The sequence below is a fragment of the Hippocampus guttulatus genome, chromosome 6 (assembly GCF_054856545.1).
Source record: "Hippocampus guttulatus isolate MCC_2025c chromosome 6, RoL_Hgut_1.0, whole genome shotgun sequence".
In the NCBI taxonomy this organism is placed as follows: domain Eukaryota; kingdom Metazoa; phylum Chordata; class Actinopteri; order Syngnathiformes; family Syngnathidae; genus Hippocampus; species Hippocampus guttulatus.
The window spans coordinates 7,769,916-7,789,273 of NC_141266.1; the positions used below are offsets into that span (position 1 = coordinate 7,769,916).

The 19,358-nt window shown below is 41.0% G+C and overlaps 2 protein-coding genes across 4 annotated transcripts in view; both read left to right on the forward strand.

Moving 5' to 3' along the window:
- The first annotated feature begins 295 nt into the window (after positions 1-295).
- On the forward strand, positions 296-8,470 carry dcaf13 (ddb1 and cul4 associated factor 13). The gene is made up of 11 exons (XM_086114300.1): positions 296-476; positions 771-970; positions 1,068-1,175; positions 1,271-1,360; positions 1,488-1,643; positions 2,985-3,062; positions 3,150-3,232; positions 4,659-4,823; positions 5,056-5,191; positions 6,817-6,980; positions 7,462-8,470. The coding sequence occupies exons 1-11, from the start codon at positions 407-409 to the stop codon at positions 7,547-7,549; spliced, it is 1,338 nt and encodes a 445-aa protein (XP_085970426.1). The 5' UTR covers positions 296-406; the 3' UTR covers positions 7,550-8,470.
- Positions 8,471-9,147: 677 nt separating this feature from the next.
- rims2a (regulating synaptic membrane exocytosis 2a) overlaps positions 9,148-19,358 on the forward strand; it is a 139,344-nt gene continuing 129,133 nt past the window's right edge. For all 3 annotated transcript variants that reach the window (XM_086112617.1, XM_086112623.1, XM_086112622.1), the window contains exons 1-2: positions 9,148-9,374; positions 9,820-10,005. In XM_086112617.1, the coding sequence (XP_085968743.1) occupies positions 9,836-10,005 (170 nt within the window). In that variant the 5' untranslated portion in view covers positions 9,148-9,374; positions 9,820-9,835. The remainder of the gene's footprint in view (positions 9,375-9,819; positions 10,006-19,358) is intronic.

Here is a 19,358-nt window from a genome sequence, read left to right on the forward strand (position 1 = left end):
TAAACGTGCCATTTGAAAATCACATTGCTTAATTTTGACTTGAAATTGGTAACCTGATGCAGGTTTTTAATGACCACTGTGTGGTCATATGTCTCCCATACCTTTCTCCCAATTGCTGAATTTCAGCGGTGGGTTATGTACAAGCATACTAAACGCTGTATAGGAAACAGATGCGACGGAGGAACACGAGGTAATGTGTTCACTTTCCGGATATGTCGACTACAACTCTATTACACGCCTTCTCTGACGTACCCACAGGACAGGGATCTCATCCCATAATGCATCGCAGTTTCCATAAACGGATGTTTCCAAACCGACACATGGGTTGTCGTTTTAGTGATCGTTTGAATGATTCATTCCCTAACCAAACGCAAGTGTATTTTAACATTATTTTTTTCACATTAAGATGAAAGTTAAAGTACTTTCGAGGAACCCGGACGACTACGTCCGGGAGACCAAACTGGATATTCAGCGTGGTAAGTAAAGTAAACCTGGCTTGGCTAGCTGCTAACACTAGCAATTTTTGGTAAGCATAATGCTGTCCGATTTTTAAAAGAAGTCATTGGATTTTGCACCGCTTGTTTAATAAGATGCATCAACAATATAATTTTTTTTACCGCATGTGAATTGCATGATAGAAATTTGTTGTTTAACCTGAAGTGTAATTAAATTGTATTTTGCTAGTCACTAAGGTGTGCATGTGTCGGGTGGGCACCGAAAATATTTGATGCACCGTATTTATTGCTTGACATGTCAATCGTTGTTGCCAGTTCCCAGAAACTATGACCCTACACTTCATCCATTTGAGGTGTGCAGAGAATATACCCGGGCCTTTAATGCCACTAAACTGGATAGGGTGTTTGCAAAGCCTTTCCTGACCGCATTGGATGGACACAGAGATGGTGTGAACTGCATGGCCAAGCACACCACGAGCCTATCCACATTGTTGTCTGGCTCTTGTGATGGGGAGGTAATTACTCATCATATAAATATTTTTTAAATAATTGTGTGTGTTGTTTGCACAGCTGTGTGGCAACACTCAAAGGTCTGTTTAATTTTATCCCTAGGTTAAAGTGTGGGATCTCTCCAAACGTGAATGCCTCCGCACGATCCAAGCCCATGAAGGATTTGTCCACGGAATGGTTGTTCGCTTCTGTGGAACATCGTTCTTCACGGTGACTGGTACTTTTATCATGCGAGAGATGCACTATTTACTTCTTCCCCATCAGTCTTTGTATTTCAGTGCTAACAGAAATGTTCTATTTACCAGGTTGGGGATGACAAAACAATCAAACAGTGGAAAATGGAGGCCCCAGGTTATGGTGAGGCCGTGGAGCCACTTAATACAATTCTGGGCAAGGTATGTAGAGCAGGAACCTCTTGGTTATTTTTAATAATGGACCATTGTGCTCTTAATGGTGTATGGATATACAAATGGACAAAGTTCAGGGAAATTGTCAAGTGAAAAGAGTATTCGTCCATTGCAGACAGTCTTCACAGGGCTTGCCCATCATCAGAAAGAAGGTGTGTTTGCAACATGTGGCCAGCAGGTGGACATCTGGGATGAGCAAAGAACCAGCCCCATCCGTTCTTTCACTTGGGGTGTGGACAGCTTCAGCTCTGTCCATTTTAACCGAGTGGAGGTGAGCCGATGCATCAACGAGCACATCAAATTATCTTAATTCTGTCACAGAGGGGAAAATGGTTTCCAGTAATGGGTGCATACATGCTCGCCAGGGAAGTTGGATCGTTGAGAAAGCAGTATTTAGTATTCATACCTTTTTGACTTTTCCACATTTTGTGATGTTACAACTACAGACAAATGTATTTCGTTGTGATATTGTGTTAAATCAACACAAAGTGGTACACAGTCGTGAGGTGGTAAGAAAAATGATCCATGGTTTCCATTTTTATTTTTTACTCATTTCATCCCACCCATTTCCACTGGAGCAACCCCCTCAATCCCAGCTGTTTTACTGCATTTTGACTGATTTGCAAGACCCACAAATTATTGTGTTCTGTTGCGATATAAACATGCAGGCTACCAAAAGAAAGATGAGACTCTCCTCTTTCAGCCGAAAAAAGTATGTTTCTATCTTTTTCCGTTCTCTAGCAATCAGTATTAGAAAATAGCTCAATTTCATCAGATTTCCATTTTACTTTACACATTCTAATTCATGATTTTTTTGAAGGGAAGTCAACCCAAAGAGTTTCTTTACAAGAATATGTTATATGCAGCCCTACTTGTAGAAACATGGCATTCTGATTCATATTTTGGTTGTGGAATATGAGTTAACGCATATTCCACAAATGCAATGTGAGTCAGAATGCAGTCTTGAGACTAGTGGAGGCGCATAGAACATATAACCGTAAAGAACATTTTTCGGGTGACTTTCCCTTTAAGGAGGAAAATAATAACGGACCCATTGTGGAAAGTAATTGCTAAGTAAAATCTAATAACTGGTTGTGCCACCATTCACAGCAATAACTGAAATCAGCTGTTTGAGATAAATGTTGAACAGTGTTTTGCATTGCAACGAGTATACTGTATATTATAGATTTATGAAAAAAATGTGACATACTGTAGGTGGTTATGGACCAACATCAGCGGTATGCTTTTTTTCAATTAGACCGTGAGTTTTAAACACCATTTTAAGATGGAGGTACATGGGTTCGCAAACTTAGAAAGGCATTCAAAAGGTGTTGTTTTGGCATGAAAATTCTTGCAGGTATGTATCGGGGTTGCCTGGCCTTCCTGGCTATCAACTTCCTTGCTGCTGGAATTTGGTTGGGACTTTTGGTTTGACTTCTCTGCCACAGCTATCTTTTCGTTTGTTCTCTCAGTCCAAATGATTTTGATTTGTGTCACGTGTAGATGTGATGGTTGGATTGTACACTAAACAAAGTGTCGGAATGGTATATGCTTATACGAGATCGTCTCGATACTGTTGTGTTGACCATATCTTATTGGGGTTTTTTTCCAGACTGAACTTCTTGCGAGCTGTGCCTCTGACAGAAGTATCATACTGTATGACATGAGAGAGGCTGCTCCGCTAAAAAAAGTATGGTAATGCCACACCCGAGCTACAGTTAGTTTTCAACCCTTTTTACCCTTTGCAAGAATATATTATCTTTGTTTCTGTCTTTAGGTTATCATGACAATGAGGAGCAACACCTTGTGCTGGAATCCGATGGAGGCCTATTATTTCACATCTTGTAATGAAGACTATAAGTCAGTGAACCCATGAGACCTTCAGATAATTCCGATTGTACAAACCCAATTATCATGAAGTTCGGACGTTGTGTTAAAGATAAATAGAAACAGAATATGGTGATTTAGATTTAATTGAAGACAGTACAAAAACAAGATGCTTCATGTTCAAACTGATAAATGTTTTTTTTTTTTTTTTTTTTTTTTGAAAATAATCATTAACTTAGAGTTTCAATAGGAGACAGGTCTGGACTGCAGGCAGGCCAGTCTAGTTAGTACCTGCACTCTTTTACTACAAAGCCACACTGTTGTCAAACGTGCAGAATGGGGTTTGGCATTGTCTTGCTGAAATAAGCAGGGGCACCCATGAAAAAAAACGTTGCTTGGATGGCAGCATATGTATCTTCAAAACCTGTATGTACTTTGCAGCATTAATGGTGCCTTCACAGATGTGTATGTTACCCATGCCATTGACGCTAACACAGCCCCCCATAGATGCTAGATTTTGAACTTTGAGCCCATAATAGTCAGGAGGGATCTTTTCCTTTTTTGCACGGAGGCCATAATGTCCACAATTTCCCAAAGACAGACTCGGAACACTTTTCCAATTCGCATCAGTCCATCTGTGATTAGCTTGAACTCAGAGAAGCCGGCAGCGTTTCCGGATGTTTTTGATAAATGTCTTTTGCTTTGCATAGGAGAGTCTTAAGTTGCACTTATGGATGCAGCGCTGAACCATATTTTCTGACATTGGTTTTCTGAAGTGTGCTTGAGCTCATGTGGTGATATCCTATACACGCTGATGCCGGTTTTTGATGCAGTGCCACCTGAGGGATCAAAGGTCACATGCATTCAAAGTTGTTTTTTGGACTTGCTTCTTGATTTCGCCAGATTCTCTTAACCTTTTGATCGTATTATGGAGCGCAGATTATGGAATTCCTAAATTCCTTGCAATTGTATGTTGTGGAACATTGGCCTTATACTGTTGGACTATTTTTTTCTCGCAATTGTGCACAAAGAGGTGAAACTCGCCCCACCTTTGCCTGTGAATGCCTGAGCAATTCAGGGAAACTTCTTATATACCAAATCATGGCACCCGCCTATTCCCAGTGAACCTGTGGGATGTTCCAAAACAGGTGTTTGAAGAGCATTCCTCAACTTGAGAACATGTTGCAGCCATAAAATTCTAAGTTAATGATTATTTGTTAAAAACAGTCAAGATGATCAGTTTGAACATGAAATATAATGTTTTTGTAGTGTTCAATTAAATATAGGTTGAACATGATTTGCAAATCACTATTTTGTTTTTACTTAGGCTAAACACAAGGTCCCAATTTCATTGGAATTGAGTTTATATTATAAAATGACACTTTTTTTTGACACACTGTTGTTCTTTGACAGCAATTTTTTGACAAGCTTCTTAACGTCTCTGTGTCTGTCTCTGCAGTCTTTACACGTATGACATGAGATACCTAAACAAGCCGGTCATCGTACACGTAGATCACGTGTCTGCGGTGCTGGATGTTGACTATTCCCCTACTGGCAAAGAGTTTGTGTCTGCCAGTTTTGACAAGACTATCCGCATCTTCCGCAAGAATGCTGGCCGTAGTAGGTCAGTACCAGCCTGTAATTTGTTTCATGTAATGGCACCTCAGATGATGAAATATCAGAAAATGGATGGGTGGGTGTTAAAACGTGCACCTGAGATCAAACTGTTGACAAGTGGATGTCAAAATAACGTAATTTGATGAAAATTGTATGCATGTTTGACTGTTTCATTTGCTCATTTACTTTGCACCTCAACTATTTCGCACCTTTTCTTCAACATGTCTTTCGCCAACCAGGGAGGTCTACCATACCAAACGCATGCAGCATGTCATCTGCGTAAAGTGGTCGGCCGATAACCGTTACATTTTGAGTGGATCGGATGAAATGAATATCCGTTTGTGGAAAGCTTCCGCATCTGAGAAATTGGGAGTTGTAAGTACCACGTTTTGTCCTTTTCCACAGTAACAATGAGAACACTTTTTTTTTGGGACTTAAAGTTGGCATCCACTCCAGAAAGTACACTACACACCTTAACACTCAGCACTTAAATCTTCCTCAAATGTCAAGAGATGTGCCAAGACCCTCCGATTTATTACCTGACTCATTAGATGGTTGCTTTTGACAACACACCCACCTTGGCTTTGTCGGGAGATGCCAAACGTTCAGATTTAGGGCAGGCTCTCTCTCATTAAGCGAAATCTACCAGGAGGAGTATATTCAAAAAGGAATGCAATCACCTGTGTAGTTTTTTTGACAAAACACTCAAGAATGGTATGACTTCGACACTCACATTTTTCCAATACATTGACCCAGTCAGACAGTGCAGTCTGTGGTCAAAGAAGCAGGCGCCGTAGTTTTGTTGCGCTCATTTGTTGATTGAAGCTCCTTTATCAGCCGTTGACGTGTTGTAATGTTTCGAATACAGTTACGGCTTCATAATAATGATCGATGGTGTGCTGCTGTCATTTCCAGCAGCCATCCCTCATTTCAAATCGGTCACTTCTGCTTATTCTCCTAATGCTGCTTCCGTTTGGAAAATTGACTTACTTGGTAGTTGCTATACTGTCGCGTAAGAGAAGATTTATTCACGCCTATTGCACTTAAGAGATCAAACAGGGTCTGCTCCTATCAGCAGTTTAAATCGGCCAATCACTTAGAGCCGACCGCTCGCAACATAATGAAGCATTAACAATTAAGCTGGACCGAGAGTGTCTTTCATTATCAAGAAATACTGAAATGCTGAATCAAGGCATCACAGGCAACTTCTGTTTTAGTTGCTGGATTTCACTTTTTTGTGAACATTCGATTGTATGCTGTTTAAGTATTCCCTACAACAAATAAGTTATGTTTTTTAATGGGTAGAATGAATTTCCTTCGGATCAAGTATTTGACTGTAAATAATAAAGCCACTAATCATCTTTGAATAGTTAGGACTGACAACTGACAATATGGAAAGTGGGTCGTTGATGCTATATTAATGTGATAATCCAAATGATTGCAGTCCATTCCAGCGTGTAAGTCCATTTCTGGTTTCTTTGTAATTAAAAAAACGATTAATAGTCACATATGTAGCATACAGCATGTGATACACTTAAGTCTCAACTTTGACAATCTCGACTTTGACAACAGTGATTTCGATCATTTTCTAATCTTGTTTACATGTTTGTTGGCTAACATCCTTCCTGATTTGGCCTCTCACCGTCTGAAATGCAGTCATTCGGTAAATTCAGCGTTAACATAAATGGCTTTCAAATTGTATTCTTTGATTAATATTGGAACCGATCATTGCAAATGTTTCTTTTTTTTTCTCATCGGATTCATGTTTTTTGACATTTCTGTTTGGGCTACATCTCAGTATATTGTGAGCTTATTGGTCAAAGAGACCAAATTGTTACTTTCCGCCTGTGCCTGCCTTTCAGTTGTCGTGATCGGACATTTGCCGTATTGTTCATTGTCATAGTTCACCTCCTTGGTTGGGATTTTCCTCCCTTGATCCAAACCCTGTATTTCTCTGCTGTGCCTCAAATTCTGCTCAAGTCTCCCACAATGTCTTGTAGCTCGCACCCCGAGAGAAGAACGCCGCCAACTATCGCGCTAAGTTGAGAGAGAAGTTTAAGGACTTCCCGCAGATCAGACGCATTGCTCAGCATCGACATCTCCCGAAGGCCATCTACAACCAGGCTAAGGAGCTGAAGGCAATGAAAGACGCTCGCCGCAGAAAGTGAGTTCTTATTTACGTTCCTGTTTCATACTGGTGACTGCTGGACAGCCATGATGTACACGTGCATGGGTTATGGTGTCTTGGACTGCTGGCAGGTTATGCATTTGTTGTCCCACGCAACCTTGTGGAAAATCCCTCTAATGAGGATCCTCTACCATGATATGTTCTCATCAAGCCTAATACACCCGTTCTCTGTTTCGATGGGGGGATTGATTGTTCCATTTCGCTCTACTGTCACTAAGCCAAAGCGCACTATACTTTTTTCCCCCTCCACCATAAGTTTCCTCAGAGATCACATGTGTGAAGCATAATTGACTTTGTATAGTTACTGTGGTGTTTTCAGAGTACATTAGTGTAGCTGGTAGTAAATTGTTTGAATCAGTCTTCTCCTCCGGCCTCTTGTTTGATCACCTCAGAATTTTCCAACCCCTATGTGATCACCAGCAGGCTGTTCTCACCATCTTTCGTCCTTCTCTTTCAGGGAGAAGAATGTCCGCTCGCACAGCAAACCAGGAAGTGTGCCTGTGTTGTCCGAAAAGGAGAAGCACGTTGTGACTGTGGTCAAATAAATAAAAAAAAACTAATGGACAACATCTGGAGATGCATCACAGATACCAAGGGTGTGATTAGACTGTTCTCTTTTTGGAATCATGCAAGCACCCTTTCACCTGATGTTTGTACAAGTCAAAACACCCACATTCTGCCTTTCAAATTCTATTTGATATTCGTCACTTCCATTGAGAAGTGATTCCCAACCAGAGTGCCAGAGAGATCATCTGCAGTGCTGTGGGAAATTGTCCGCTTCATTTGTCGGAAAATTATTGTTTATTAATGACATCAGTCTATGCCAACGACATGAAGTGACGGGCGGAACAATTCATTACTTTTTAAGGAACAATAAACTGTGCATCTACCTGTTGCCATTCATACAACTGAATAACTCATGGCTATCTCTGAATATATCATCTTTGTGTTAGATTCAACAGCCCCAGATTTCATACTGAATAGGTAAAGTTGTGAGTAAACTGAGAGGAGGTCGTTATTGCAGTGTTCATACTTTTTGTGACAGTTTTGTTTGGTGGTGTGTTGTGAGATTTCTAACATCAAATTTATTGCCTCCACACAAAAAAATGTCAGGAATCACTGCTGTTAAAGCAATCACGATTCACGTTAATGTGATTCTAACCAATGGGTGTGAGTAGACAATCACCTTGAGACCTACAGTACATTTATCCATTTCCCACAGTGACTGTCCTCATTTGGGGCAGAGATGAGTGGAATCCATATTTACCCAAATTAAGCAAAAATGAACAAAATACCAGAGTTACTTTGTTTTCCTCAATGAGGTAAATGTTTTCGCGGTTATACGATAGAGACAAGCTCGACATCAGTGTTTGGTCGAATATGTTCTCTTCAAATGTTTAGAAATCCTGACATCGAATAGAGATGCATTGTGTTGCGTAGTATTGCAATAAATCAATTAAAATCAATTCCAAATTTGTGCTTTTTCATAACTCACTGGCATGCCTTTGCAAGCTTTCTTCCCAACTTTGATTTGAATGTTGTCATGAGCCAACATGTCAGTGTTTGATTGAAACCGCTTAAGCTACCTGTTGTTTTACTTGGTACTAATTTGCTTACGGGCCTTGTGAGGCTCATCCTTTATCCTCTTAATGCTTTCGTTTAAATCCATCACACATACCTACCTGAGCATGGCAGCATGAGTAATGGTTCTTGAAAATTTGCAGTTCAAAAACACTTTCTATAAAACTGGGAATTGCTTGTGTGTGTGTTGCAAATGAGGTAGTAAACAGAAAAAGGTAATGTTATGTGATGTGCATTAATGTGTATAAACCTCCATATAAAAAAAAATATATACATATATATATATATGTGTGTGTATAATTTTTTTCAGATTATTACACAATACTGTGCGAAGGCACTAGACGTATCCGGCCCATTGTCTTGAGCTATTATTTCGACACGTCGCATCGCCATGCTGCTAAAATAAGGCATTGACATGTTCCAGCTGCACAGTGGCTCCACTTCGTGTTTCCCGTGCTGCTTTACGCCTGCTGTCAATGAACATCCAAGCGTCCTCCGTTGATTCTGCAACGCGTTTCCGTCGCTCCGCCTCTTATGCCCTCTCCTCCGCCCCCCATGTCTTTTTACCCCCTTCATCATTCTCTCATTGCATCCATTTTTGTGCATTTAAGGAATCTCTAAGTGTTAACAATCTGGATGAAAACAGGCCAAACAGTGACAGAGGGGGCACAAGGACTCCGAAACAAACGCGGACGGATCTAACGTCTTATGAGAGACATGCGAGTGAATCCTTTCTGAGGGATGGCAGCGATGGGTTAGACAGGATTTAACATGACTGCAAAATAAAAGGCAAGGCAAGCGTTTATTTTCACTTTTTTTTCTTCTATTTTTGACCCACCCCGTGAACGGGCGAATATTTGCAAAACTACGTGGAGATTTCAGCCTGCAGCGTTCGCTTCTATTCGGGGCATCCATTTCTAATCCCGAGTGCTTTCTCGAGAGCACTAATGTTTGTGTTGATTTCAACCTACAATAGCCAAGATAGTACCAATCCTCTGCAGCCTCGGCCTACATCCCATAACGTACTCGAAAATCCACCACGAGCTTTTCATAGTAAATATTTTATATTTGTGGACATTGAATTGTGCAGCACATTATCGTGTGCATGAACCGACGTGTCATCTGTTAGCCTCGACGGGCTGCAACTACTCATTCCGATTTTGTTCAGGACATGAAATATTTTTTGTCATAAAAATGCTTTTATCTAATGCAAATTCTTTTCTGGTGTTTGTAGCCACTGTGAGTAAAAGATGTCCGCTCCACAAGGGCCCATGGGTGGTCATGGCCCTGCTGCCACAGCGGCCGGCGCCATGCCGGAGATGCCGGACCTCAGCCACCTCACAGAGGAGGAGAGGAAGATCATCCTCGGTGTCATGGACCGACAAAAGAAGGAGGAGGCGAAGGAACAGTCCATGTTAAAGTAAGGAATTGCTCACTCCTGTCACCTCATTCACATTGGTGCTATGGCTGCTAGCTCGGTTGTTGGTAAGCTCCATGATGTGTCGTGGCTCATGTCGCCTCTTGACATTAAGCCGCGGTTGAAATAGGCGACGTGCGTGAGCTCGATGTTTTTCGCTACAGCCAGTAGCTCTTCGCTCTTTATGAAAAGAAAAATTGAATATGTTTTAATAGCACGGCATTTTCTCCCTGCTACTTTGTTGTACCGCACTGTGGTGGGTTGCGTGAGCGGCGGCTACGGGCGCCATTTTCATGTACAAACACGCTAAGTTATTTCACCTTTATCCACGAAACGTCATCGGCATTACACAATATGTCACTGGGAAGATCATTTAAGGTGTCCTCTGTGGCGGCCACGTACGCGTGATTGTGTGCACGCCTGCATGAGAGCACACGCAGTCACGTGCGCGCGCCCACACTTCTCCGGTGCACAGATGTCTCTTCGAACCTTTCAGCACCAGGCGCTGTCCATTGAAAGCTAGTATTTTTTTTTCTTAAGGCGGGCCAGGAGGATTTTCGTCACTGATTCCGTTAACCTTTACCGTGTGAGCCTTAACTCTGCTTATTCGTGGGATATTCCACGAGGCTGTCTTGTCCAGGTTATAAACCTCAAGCAGCTTATGCATTGTTAAAAAATAACTAAAATAAATAAAAATACATATTTACGCTAGGGAATGGTGCGTTTAAATGTTAAATGTTGCCCCCCCCCCAGCCTTGTTTTTCTTCTTTAATGGAGATGATGTAGTTACTTCCTCAGTTCAAAATGAGTCCTAGTTTCCATTAATAATAATAATAATAATACATTTTATTTATAAGCGCCTTTCAAGACACCCAAGGACACTTTACAATAACAAAAAACACAAAACAATACGGGTTGAGCAGCGGCAGCCAAAACGCGCCAGCGTTCACTCAACCATTTTACAGTCTAAGGTACCAATACAGTCAAATGTTTCTAAAGTGGGGGGAAATGCCTGCAAAACAAACACACTCCCTATTCTCAACCTACAAAAAAAAGCAATTCGAATTATTAATAGATCAAAATATACGGAACCCACAAATCCACTATTTATCAAATTAAATACGATGAAATTTTATGACCTGGTTGACTTTAAAACCGCCCAATTAATGTACAAAGCACACAATAACCTGCTCTGCCAAAACATTCAGAAGTTTTTCGAAATTCGAGAAAGCAGCTATGATTTAAGAGGTACCAACTTATTCAAAAAACTCAAAACAAGAACAAACATCAAGCAAAGAAGTGTATCTATCAAAGGTGTTAATCTGTGGAATAATCTCGAAACGGACCTGAAAATGAGTAAATCGCTTGCTGAGTTCAAAAACAAATTCAAAAAAATAGTACAAACAACCTACATCAATCAGAGTTAAAATGATAAATTCAAAACATTAAATATAATGATAAATCAGAACTAAGTTGATAAATAGAGAAAGGTATATAAATATCCATTATGAATACAAGAGAAAATTGACACAAGAGTGTCAGGGTGTGGAAGTATATAATCCCGATACAAACCAAAAGTTGTAAAAATATCACGGTTAAGGGTAAAGTATGAGCCTTAATGGAGACTTCTTTCTTCTTACTTTTTTCTTTTCTGATTGATATAAAAATGATTTATTAGATACAATCACATAACGGGGTAGGACTAGATAAGTTTTTTACTTCTTCCTACTCCCTTGAACATAATAACTGTGTTGTATGAAGATTGATTTCTTTCTTTTTTTATCTACCTTATTTTCTGTCAAATTATTACTGTATATATGTTTTATGTTCAATAAACAAACAAAGTCTGCTTTTACATAGAGCATATTGGCCAGATGTGTTTCGTGCTCAAACGGAATGTTAAATTAGCAAAGTCTTTTTTTTTGCACTGCATCATACTGAGATATGTCTCCCTATAGTATAAGGTGATCATAATATAAGAAACAACATTGAGTATGATGCAGTGCAGCTGTGCTCTGACAGGTTCTTGCTATCTGTACAAAGGTGGCTCTTTTACCAGTTTCAGACTGTGCAGGTGTACCAAATGAAATGTTAAGTGAGAGTCAGTAAAACTGTGCATAGTGGCTCGCCTGTGCTCTATTCCCATATTTGCCTCAAAGCTTGCCCAGGGACTTCAGTGTGAGTCCGATCACTACACGCTTTTATGATGCATTAGAGCTGTTGTTTTCCATCACCGGGTAAATATTTGCACTAAGGCAACATTCCTAATGGAACGAAAGTTAGGCAATCCCTACCTAGCGCTACCCAATGAGAAACATGACTCATGTATTCCAAGATCTAGCCACCTCAGCTGCAGTGCTGTTTGCAGTTTGATTCACACAAGCCTTTTTGGCCCACCACTTTTTTTTTTGGCCACAGAGCAACATATCCCTACATTCCAGCAAACCCCCAATTGCGAGTGTTTTTCTATATGTACTTTTCTCTAAAGTAAAGGGGATCTGTTTTAGTTTGATAAAGCTTGAATGAACATCTCAGCATAATATTAGGTAACATTAGAATTGTGTGTCTGGTGTCGTGAACCCCTGCATACTGCTCATTAAGAGTCCTGCTGTTTGTTTTGTGGCAGGATGCATTTTTCATTGTCAAATAACGATGTTTTCATTCAATGTCATTCAGTCAGCCCGTGTTGTCTATTGTATTGTTTAAGTGGACAAGCAGAATCGTCATGAGTCATCAAATAAGTCAATAGCCACTTTCCTTACCCATGAATCAGACAAGTATGCATGAACGCAGATACTGAGGCAACATTCATATGCTCATGAGTTGCAATGGATTAGCTTGTCTTTGAGTAATTCGTCGCAATGCCAGCGCTTTCAGAATCAATCACAGACGCCCGCTCGTGTAGCTGGTCCATCTGCGCAGTCACGGTCGAGTCCCACAGCAGCTTGGATGGCATTTCAAGACCGTGGCAGTTTGAACATCAGAGAGGATCCTGGGAGGATGAAGTGATGGAGGATAGAGAGAGAAGCCTTCACCTGCATGAATCAGCTAGGTTCTTCTTACTTAGCAGACCTGCATATGTCTATATGACCCTGTACATACCGTACCTTTTGCACAACGCCATACTCATACAAATACGAGCAGATTATGAAGCGTGGATCCAGTAGTATTTGCGCCATTAAATCTTCTGAAGCTATCCGATAGCTCGGCATTCCACGCATCAATGCCTCGCTGAGCCGAACGGTAATGATGGTTATGGAACCCCCATCCTCCACCCATCCAGACATGGGATGCAATTGAAGCAAGCATCAGCTGCCTGTAATGGGGTGACCCACAGAATGCCCCGGGCACCACTTTTACTTTCCTCCTCGATCCTGGGGCTACTTCCTGTTTCTGCATAATGGCTAAGCAAGCAAAGCAAAGGAGTGTCAGTTGGTCTGGTTTCCCTCTTTCGCCCATGTGATATCAGTCCCTCTATTTCTCTGTCTCTCTACAGTGTTACTTGTGCTGTGATTCAACCAGTGATAAAAAAGATCACTAACCCGGCACATGTTAAACAGGAATGTATTGTCAAGGTATCATATTGGTATAACCCGAACCCTTTGACACTTTTCATGAGTGCTCCAGTGCATCTGCTTCCTGCTGGTCAAGGATCATAAGGATTCAAATCCTTTGCTCAGGACCTCCTTTGAGGTGTTAAATATTACGTTTGTCTGATAGAAGGGATTCCCTCCGAGTGTAGCTATTGTAGGGCGCTGTAGTGTCGCATGATCTGTGGCCGAGTTGCATGAGACACATGTGATGAGAAGAGTTGTTTTCTATAATGTTTGGAAGAGTCATAGAATTACTGTGTGGAGGTATAAAACACAAATTGTGTAACATTAAAAACTTAATATTGACATGAAAGTTTAATGTTTGCCGTCTACCAACAAAGCAAAACTAACAGCAAGTGTATGTGCGTGTGTGCGTGCGTGCGTTCGTGTGTGTGTGTGTGTGTGTGTGCGCGCAACTGTGTACAACAGCCATGGCATAACTTTGTGACAATAAATTACAAGTTGACATAGTGCAACACTTCCAATAACATTATATTGTGTAAAGGAGTGTACACGACATGACTAATCATGTACATTTTGTAAAAGTAACAGAGTGCCCTGTCTTCAAACTATACATGCTCCCTCCGTTTCCGACCTACAAGCACCACTCTGAAGTGACAATCAGATCAGTAATACAATAAAATATGTCCGCTTCCAACAGTGAGGCAGACAACAGGCCCTATTTTTTGTGCACAACTCAAGTCTACCGTAGCGCTCAGTCTTAACTGTGTGTATGGATGGAATTTTTTTCTTTTGGTTGTTTGGGGGACTGGCACAGCTAGAAAGGGTTGTTTACACCATTCTGTGCCGTTGCGGTAGGGAATGTAGCCAAGTTGTTTGCCATCCAATGGAAACGGCTCCCCCTTAAATTAAGCGCACGAGAGGGTCTACATCAGGGGTGCCCACACTTTTTGGACCGAAGATCTACTTTTCAATCAACTAACCTCCCGGGATCTACCCTTACCAGCACGCGCGCGCACACACACACGCACGCCATGATGAGAAACAGCCTGAAACTGAGGCATGCGATGCACTTTTGCAGCCTGTTAACTATCGTAGCTCACACGTACCGTTTTAAAGTGCTTCTCTGGGCCCTCCTAGATTCCTATTCTTTGCCCGTGCCCTCGGTGAATTGTACACGAAGCAAACTCTGAATGAGAATAATGACGATAAAAGATAGAGCGCAACAGCTCTGATCACAAGCTGCAATTGCAGACTGCTGGAGCGCTAACAACTTCCAGTGATGTAATCACGCGCCATCGTCAATTCAAGATTTACCTGCTTTATTTTATTTTTAAAATATTTTTTTTGTGAAAATGAGACTGATAGGATGATTAGGGTGCAGTGTACATTAACACAAAAAATATATTACTAACATGTACAAAGACACACAAATGGTTGTTTTTTTTTTTCTCCTCGACACTCCTCAGATCTACTTGGGACCTGTCTTAGATCTACCGGTAGATGAGGATCGACGTACTGGGCACCCCTGGTCTACATGGTGGAAGGACTCGTTGTTGGGGGTGGGGGGTGTCCATCCATGAGATTGGCGCACACAAGTACCTTTAAAAGGAAGTGCAAGAACAGCTCCACTTGCGGGTGATATCTCATTGACGGCTGTGGAGTGGGCATTTGGAAACTGCCTTCTAACCACAAATGTGCTTCGTTTGCTCAAAAGCAAATAGCCAGCGAAGATTAATGTTTTTTTTTTTTAAATTCCAAGTGAATATGTAAATTGTTTTCTTTGATATCTGCACACCAAGCACCAAGTTAGCCGATCATCAGGGAGCTCAGTAACATGTTTTAAGTACTTGCAGTGTCAGACATATGTGTAAATGTATTTTCATGAGGTTTTCTCATGACAAAGTGTAACCCCTACCATTTGAAGAAAAAATCAAAACATTTAAATTCACCTGTTTGATATTAAAACTGGTTCAATAGAGTAACCCTGAGAGAAATGTGTTGTAAAGTACATACGAAGTATGTTGATGGAATTGAAATTCATTGAGAAGTTCAGAAAGTGGCACGGTGGTCGAGTGGTTAGCGCGTTGACCTCACAGTGCAGAGGTAATGGGTTCGATGACGGGCTCCGGCCTCCCTGTGTGGAGTTTGCATGTTCTCCCCGGGCCTGTGTGGGTTTTCTCCAGGTACTCCGGTTTCCTCCCACATTCCAAAAACATGCACAGGAGGTTAAATGAACCCTCTAAATTGTCCCATGACCCTTGTGAGGATAAGCCGATTCGAAAATGGATGGATGTATGGATGAGAAGTTCAGACAGCACACTAAACTAAAGCAAAGCACTTATAATATACAGTAGATGTTTATCCATCCATCCATTTTCTGAACGACTTTACTGTTTCTAAAACCAAACAATCTGTGAGTTAATAATGCAAAAAGCCAATGGTTTTTTTCAGGCCTTTTGGGTTGGCTAGTGGGCCTGTCTACCTCTCCAGTTGTTACACCACCACACTGAGCAGCAGCAGAATCATCTCCACATTTAAAACCAAAACAAGAGCATTCTGTACTAAGCTGACCTCGGTGTCACTTGTTACCGAATGATGTGTGATTGGGTGAAAGCAAGGAAGTGACAGATGAGAAAGAACTTCTTCTTCTCTCCTGCCTTGCCAGCCAGGGTAGAAAGTTAGTCTTCTGAAAGTTAGTGCTTGATTTGGGATTTGGGCAATCATGAGATTGCATTTCTAGCTATATCGCACTTTTCTTGTGCTCCGTTTCTCTTGCTGTCTGTGTTTGTTGGAGGTCAGTGGGTTTCTCAGTCAATGCTATTCATGACCGTGTTAGTGCTGCTGATGTTGCAATTAAAACATTGCAAACTGTTGAAATAATTTTCTGAGGTCGAACTGAAATGCTTTGGCTTTGGAAAAGCCATGCACAATATGTGACCGATTACGAATAAATGTCCAGGGCTTGGAGACTTCAGGCTCTCCTCGATTGCAAAAGATTTGCAACAATGTATTGAAAAGTGACAATCGGATTTAGGCTTGTTTATTTGTCCCGTTATTTTTGGTCCCTTAAAAAGGTGGAGGCACATATAAAATGCGTTGTAAATTTGAATTTAGGATTTAGTTTGACTCTAAAACAGAGTTTAACCAGATGTATCATACTGATTATGGTTTGTTCCGATTTAGAGCCTGAAGTTCTCGGTGTGGGTGCAAAGGGTGCGAAGAAAAGAAAAGGACAGAAGAGGGAAAGGCAAGTGGAAAGTTTGGCAGTGTAGCAGCGAGTAGAGGAAATGAGAAGAGAAAACAAGAGGAGAGACATTGACGTCCGAGATGCTATCAAGTCTCGTTGCTGATATGACAGCCTCAGTCCCCACTGACAAGCATCAGCCATCTCCCATAGCATGCTTGGCACATCAGACTTCATTGTCTTGCAGGCTTTGTTCTAAATAACATCTGCACTCGTCAGCATAGAATTTATTCTCATCTAGGCTGTTATCCCTCGAACAAAGTTTGAAGGGATTTTCCTGCCCCCCCGGTGCTGCGGTTTGAAATGCCCTTGGCGAAACATGACTGTCAAAAAATGTTTTGCACTGACAATGAGTACATGGGCAATGTTATACGACTGTATATGTGGTTCTGTATGATCCTATGAAAGCCATGACAGTTTTCCTTTGTACCGCTTGTGAGTAGATTGACAGAACCTCAAGTCACTGTTTGGGAAGCGGTTCACTCGTCTGCCTCCCACGTAGGTGGAGAGGGTTCAGTCCCCATTTAGTGGTGCTGCTGCGAATGCGGGTTACAATTGTTGCCCGTGTCAAATTGTTCCCTCTGATTGACTGGCGATGATCAATGTGTCTTCCCTATTTATTAGGAGGGGATTTATGAGTTTACAGGTTCTGAGTATTGAGCTTTTTCTCTTTCTAGAGCTGGCTTGTTGCATGTGAGCGTGATACTCTGCACACAGCATGCGTTTTTCACTCATCGTTGAGATAAGCATCGCCACATTCAGTTCACAAAGCAGCTTTCGTTTCGTTTGTTTATTGAACATAAAACATGTACAGTCATAATTTGACAGAAAGTAACGTAAGTAAAAAGGAAAGAAAATCAGTCATCATTCAACACAATTATTATGTTCAAGAGAGTAGGAAGAAGTAAAAAACGTATCTAGTCCTACCCCGTGTTATGTGTTTATATCTATAAATAGTGTTTGTATGTGTTTATATAGAAATAGATCATAGCTAAGCGGTTTTGGGGAATGATTTGACCTTTGTGTCCCAACTAACTTGCTTTAAGGTGAACATTAATGTGAAAATTAAATCAATATTGTACTGTCATGATAAACTGTCTGTTTATTATCAGAACACGAACCAGAATACATAGTGAAATGTTAACATTTTTCGAGTGGAACAGACGCATGGAACTGTACTTTCGACACTGAATAAGAAAAGAAATCCTTTTGATTTACTGAAAAAACAAACACAGGTTGCACTTCATGAAACATTGACATTGATTAAAATTGCTCATCGGATTAATTTTGGAGGAAAAGAAGGAACACTTGTCAGTTCGTCACATTTTAATTAGGTGTACTACAATTAAATGCAGTGTTTGTCTGTGTCTGTTCTGGTCCTGCAACTTTTTTTGTCTAAGATGAGCGTAAACTAAAGTGACAGTTTTTAGAGCTTTATCATGGTGACAGGTCATTTCAAGCGTCGGGTGCTTATTTCTATGTGAACTAGGACAGGATTTAGGGGGGTATAAAATGAATGAATGCATGAAGGAAGGAATGACAGAGAAAGTTCATGTTTTACATGTGCTCATCAGAATTTGAGTACAGCTCATCCCAGCTAACACTGAGAATGCTATTAGCTAATCTGTGCTTCCAACAACACTCACCCTCAGCACAGCGGCACTGGCTTTGACATCATAGTCCTTGATTTTTGTAGTCGGTGTAGCTGCTCTCACACTTAAAAACTGGCACATCTTAATTCATTTCTGTTTTGGAATTTATTTGTGCCGGAATCAAACAATACGCCTATGTACTGTGAGGCCTACGTGCTAACCAGTTGACCACGGGGGCCGCCATGGCCCAGTACACATTTCATAAATAAATACAATGAAATGAACATGTTAGTGCTTTTTTAATATTCATTATTCAGAGTTATATCCACTTAAATTGATCAGTCACTGAGCTTTCATTCATTACTTTTTAAAAATCGTTCCACAAGGAATAGCTTGGACAAGATATAAAGCTCAGAAAATGTCAAATGCTAAATATGCAGTTTTATACTGAAAAAAACATAACATGCAACCCCCCCCCCCCCCAAACTCCACTGAAGTATTATTTTCTGAAACAATACAGTTCCAGTTAAAATGTTAAATAATAAATCGTCATTGAAGCTTTTTTTGCATTACAATATATCATGAATGTACATGGCCAGTCCCAGTTCTGGCCGGGCCTTCACAACATGAGTCATCGTGGCCTGACAGGGTTACCACTCAAAACATCTTAACGTAGGACCTTGCATCATCCACCCACAGAGGTCTGCTTGCAGGTCCTTAGAAAAGTACTTGTATCCTGAGCTACCCCAAGACTCGAGACTCAAATTAGTCTCTTCTTGTGCTACACTATGCCAAGGTCTTTCATTGTGCCTCTTGCACAAGGCATTTAAATGCAATGCAAGGAGCCACTTTGATTGGCAGCACATCAAGTCATCTGTGTTCACGGCCACAAAATGCGTAAAACGCCTTTTTGAAAATCCGGCATGCCGCGACTGCTTGCAAGGTCTAATCTGCCTCCGTGTA

Coding starts and splice junctions, on each gene's coding strand:
- dcaf13 (XM_086114300.1), top strand. CDS start 407: ATGAAAGTTAAAGTACTTTCGAGGAACCCGGACGACTACGTCCGGGAG. Junction 1,361..1,487: donor TTAATACAATTCTGGGCAAG/GTATGTAGAGCA, acceptor CGTCCATTGCAG/ACAGTCTTCACAGGGCTTGC. Junction 5,192..6,816: donor CATCTGAGAAATTGGGAGTT/GTAAGTACCACG, acceptor AATGTCTTGTAG/CTCGCACCCCGAGAGAAGAA.